Here is a 4911-nt window from a genome sequence, read left to right as displayed (position 1 = left end):
AAATATATATATATATATTTTTTTTTATGGTTTCGTCACCCACACACACCCTGAATGAGAGATGTAATGACTTGCCCAGCACCCCAAGCTGTACTCTAGTACTCTAGTTATGTGTGTGTGTGTGGGGGGGGGGGGGGGGGGGGGGGGGCACCAGCAATATGCCTGTGAACCATTTTAATTCTAAAACAATAGTGTATTTATTCCTGAACGGCGGCCATTACACATGACTCATGGGAAGCTAGAATGTGCCCTCAAGCTGAAAGGATCAAAACGGGGACAAATGGAACAGAAGGAGTCTGTTCATTAAAACTTTGTTGCTGTTGTTATTTTTTTTTGGGGGGGGGGGGTTGTTTCCTCAGAATTCTATTGCAATGCCATCTTTAGAATGTTCAGATCTCAAAATTATAATATCACATGCCAGACTGTGTACATGAAAGGGTTAAGAGACACACGCCATGCATAAATATTCAGATGCCAACCCATCAACTCATTATGTCTTTTTTCTGTATCATTATAATTTTCATTTAAACCGATGTCATGAGGTGAAAGACAATGCATTTGGCAATGGCAATGTTGGCAAACAATTATAACCCACCGTTATTGTTTTAATTTGACCACATTGTGTTCCTCCTCGACCCCCCCCCCCCCTCCGTTCCAGTCCCGCTATAATCTCATTCCCAAATTGAAGACGTGTGTATGAGTACACGCCCGTCACGTGCACGCGATCACCATTCAGCGAAAGAACTGACATTTCACCCAGTGCGTTAATACCAATGGAATTTATTACAATTGACTCAGCTCCAAGGCACGTTACAAGTTTTTTTTCTGTCACTACAGAAATGTAAAAACAAACAGGCTTTACGTTTCATGTTGTTGTACAACGTTTTTTCGCTCTACATATTTTTAAGCATCCGTGCATCGTCAAAGGAAAACAAAAACACAAAAGTGTGCGTGTGTGTGTGTGGGGGGGGGGGATGAATACGAAATAATTTTCAAATCACAGAAAAGAGATTTCACTGTAAAAAGACAACAAAAGAAAACATTGTAATTAAAAAAAAATAAAGTCTCCAAAATGTTTTAAAATAAATGATTCAGCAAATCCAATCCAATAGTTTTGAGTGATTTCTTTAAGGAGGGGGAGGGAAAAACAACTGTATTGAAATGTTTTCCATTAAGTAGTTTCATTTTACAGACATATATTGACTGGGAGTTTTTTCAACTGGCCTGATAATGAATTAGAGAAGTGCATTAGTGAGTTTGAGGAGAGAGAGAGAGAGAGTGAGAGAGTGAGCAGAGCAGTAATTACTTAATAGTAAGTGCTCTCTCTCTCCCCCCTTCTCTCCCCCTCGTCCTCCATGCCTGTCTGCCTGACTCCCGAAACACAACACTTACACCACCCTTCACAACACCACCACCACCCTCCGCACCACAAGGTGACACATCACACCCCACGTCACCCCTCTCCTTTGTCTCGACGACAACAACAAAGACAGAATTAGGACCAGTCTCTTCTCGTTTTTGTATACATCGACTCTTTTTTGTCTTCTGAAATATCCACATGTATAATATTTATATATTTCCCGACTAAAATCCACCCTCTCTTGTCCTCCTTATCTTCGAGGAGGGAAGAAGAAAGAGTTAAACTTCGAATCATCAAAAACAAAGTCACATCCGTGATGATAATAATAATAATCAGCATCATCATCATCATCACGGGTCTCTCTCTTTTTTTACCTTCACGTCTCCGGCTAATATTGTCGCTATCTCACCTTGCATGAACGCCCAAGGCACGTTCGACCCCACCAGGGGGCATTTCTCCCCACTGGGGCAGTACACCTCGCCGGTGGCCCCCTGCGCCTTGATGCTCTCCCGGGAGCAAGGGAAGCAGAATTTGTGGTTGGGCACGGAGGGGCACTGGACGAAGTGTGTATCCTCCAAACGTTCGTGGCAGATAGTGCAGCACAGGGGCCCGCTGTTGGCCATGGGCGAGTCCGGGATGTTGTTGTTGTTGTTGTTCTGCGCGTTGTTGTGGACCTCCATGCTGGAGGAGTGCGCGCTGCCGGACTGAGAGGACGAGGAGATGCCCGGGTCCCCGTTGCGGGAGGGGGCCAGGCGCCTCTGCTGGCCCCCGCCGGACACGGAGGCGGGCAGGGGGGACACGGGGCTGCTGCTGTTGTGTCTGGACGAGGACGTGGTGGAGTGCACCGAGTCCCTGTCCTTCGGAGAGTGCCCGGCGTTCCCCCCCAGCGTGTCGGCCACGGACATGAGCGCCGCCATCGGGGACTGGCCGTTCTGCGGGGGAGGAGGGGGCGCGGACGACTCCGGGGGGGTGGCGCGGCTCGACGAGGAGGAGTGCCCCCCTCCTCCCAGGGGCGGTGGCGGGGGACCGCCGCCGAAAGAGCCGCTGGCGGCCATGGTGAGCTTGAGAGCCTCGCTCTGGCCGGCCATCCACTGCTGCCGCTGCTGCTCCTCGGTCAGCTTCAGCCCCCCGCCTCCCCCCTCCGCAGAGTCGGGCTCCGGGGAGGCTTTCCTCTTGCGCCCCCCGCCGCTCCTGCCGGAGTTACTGCTCCCCCCGCCGCCGGGGGCCATGGCGCGGCCGCCTGGCATCACCACCAGGGTGGTGGGCAGCAGCGGGCAGCTGGTGTCGACGTACGCCTGCGGCAGCATCTCCCCTCCCAGGCTCTCCTTGAAGAAACGCAGGGACTCCGGCAGTAAGTCGCCCAGCAGCCGCCAGTCCCCGGAGCCGTGCTTCTTCTCGTACTCCAGATACTTGAACCCCGAGGAGAGCCCCCGGCCGAAGTCCTTCATGCAGTCCTGGTACATCTGCTTGGCCACCCCCGACGCGCTGGCGAACACGTTGCCGGAGCCGCTCGGGTACTCGATGAAGATCTTCAGCTCGTAGTCCATGCCCGGCTTGGAGACGGCGTCGAAGGCGAACACCCGGCCCACCAGGCCGTGGTCCTTCTTGAAGCGCACGTCGAACGGGCTGCAGCTGGACAGCGTGACCAGGGTCTCGCGCACCGTCTTGGGCTTGCTGCCCCACTCGTCCGACCGGTTCCTCAGACACTCGCTCAGCTCCGCCAGAGACTCCGAGTTCCTCTGCTTCTCCTTCGCCAGCTCGCGGTCCTGGTCCGTGCTGGACACCGAGCCTGGCCTCTTGTTCCCCCCGCCGCCGCCCGGCTCGGAGAGGGGGGGACCCCCCTGCTGCTGCTGCCCCACCATGGAGCTCTGTGTCCCCGGGGCGCCACGACCCGCCACCGCCATGCCGCCGTGCGTGGCCGCCGACACGGGCCCGTTGTTCAGCATGGTCTGCGGGAGCAGGTTAGGGGGCACGTGGTTCAGCTGACCCGGCACCGCCACCAAGCCGTGGTTCCCCCGCGGGGTGCGAGAGTTCGGGCTCTGTCTGTTGAGCTCCGGCGGCCCGTCGTCCGACTTGGAGAAGCCGTTGTTTGGACCACCGAGCCCGTTGGGCATGAGCCTGGCACCACCACCACCACTGCTAAGGGAGGAATAGTCAAAGCGGGCTCTGTTGTTGTTGTCCGAACTTAACGAGTAGCGGTCCAAACCGGCTTGTTGCTGCTGCTGTGATTTACTCGGCAGTACATCCGCGTGGTTGAGCGCGTCCTTCGAGGACACCATGCCCTGCTGCGCCTGGCTCTTGGAGGTGATGGGCGCCTGCTGCTGCTGCTGCTGGTGGGGGGGTGGTCCCGGGGACCTGCCCTCCTGCTGCTGCTGCTGGAAGCCGTGCGCCCGCTTCAGGTGGCGCGCCGTCTCGATCACGAACTCCACGCGGTCGGCGCCCTCGTAGTTGACGCAGCCGCGGCACACGGCCTCGCTGAAGTCCCAGATCATGGCCCACGGCATGCGGGGCAGGTCGCACAGGTAGCACGACTGCCGCCGCGAGGACGGGGAGGGCTGCAGCGCCTGGTGGTGGCTGGAAGACATGCTGGAGGATAAGAATAATAATAACGACGTCCTCTCCTCCTCCTCCTCCGCCGTGCAATCCTGGTTTTCGTTGGATCAACCCAGCGTTGGTTTTTTGTTGGGTGGAAGAATAAAACCAAAAAACAGATCGCTCCCTCTTCTCCCTCTCCTCGGGTATTCCTTCTCCTCCTCGATCTGCAGAATATTATTCCCCGGCTTCTTCTTCTTCTTCTCACTCACACAGTGCGCGTCTGTTCCGATCTCTCGTTCTGGAAAGCGGCTCTCCGCCTCCCGTGCAGAGAGAGAGGGGGGGGGTGGGGGGGGATCCTATATTATTATTGCCTTTTCTTTTTTCATGCGCGCCTCTCACATCCTGAGTTTGGTTGGATTGTGGTTTAGGAATTTGGATTGTGTTCCCTCTCTCCACGTCTCGCTCACTCACTCCTCATGTCTCTCTCTCTCCCTCTCTCTCTCTCTCTCCCTCCCTCCCTCCCTCCCTCTCTCTCTCTCTCTCTCTCTCTCTCTCTCTCTCTCTCTCTCCCTCCCCACTTGGAATGCCACCTGGCCCGGGCAGTGACGTCAGCACCACGTTCCACAGTTCTCTCTCTCTCTCTCTCTCCCGTCTCTTTGAAACAGAATGACATGCCACTTGTTGCCCCCCCCCCTCTCTCTCCCTCTCGCTCTCTCCAAACCAAACGCACACACGTAACCACTCCCACTCCCTCTCCCTCCCTCCCTCTCTCTCTCTTTCTCTCCATCCCCCTCCTTCCCTCCTCAATCTTCTGAATGGAGAGAGAGAGAGAGAGAGAGAGCAGAAAAACAAGGCGCAAGCCAAGACACGACGCTGCAGATTAAATGACAGAATAGCCCTGTGTGTGTGTGTGTGTGTGTGTGCCTGTGTGTGTGTGCCTGTGTGTGTGACTTGTGTGTGTGTGTAGTGTGTGTGAGTGTGTGTGAGCGCGCGCGCCTCGTATTATTATTATACCA

General features: G+C 55.3%; 1 protein-coding gene across 1 annotated transcript; it reads right to left on the bottom strand.

Moving 5' to 3' along the window:
- Positions 1-760: 760 nt before the first annotated feature.
- Positions 761-4372, bottom strand: irf2bpl (interferon regulatory factor 2 binding protein-like). The gene has a single exon (XM_084339344.1). It carries the CDS (start codon positions 3943-3945, stop codon positions 1711-1713), a length of 2235 nt encoding a protein of 744 aa, XP_084195470.1. The 5' UTR covers positions 3946-4372; the 3' UTR covers positions 761-1710.
- Positions 4373-4911: the final 539 nt, after the last annotated feature.

This window comes from Notolepis coatsorum (assembly GCF_963971535.1).
Source record: "Notolepis coatsorum genome assembly, contig: SCAFFOLD_3093, whole genome shotgun sequence".
Classification (NCBI taxonomy): domain Eukaryota; kingdom Metazoa; phylum Chordata; class Actinopteri; order Aulopiformes; family Paralepididae; genus Notolepis; species Notolepis coatsorum.
Note: the sequence above shows the minus strand (reverse complement) of the source record. Positions and strands in the feature narration are given on the sequence as shown.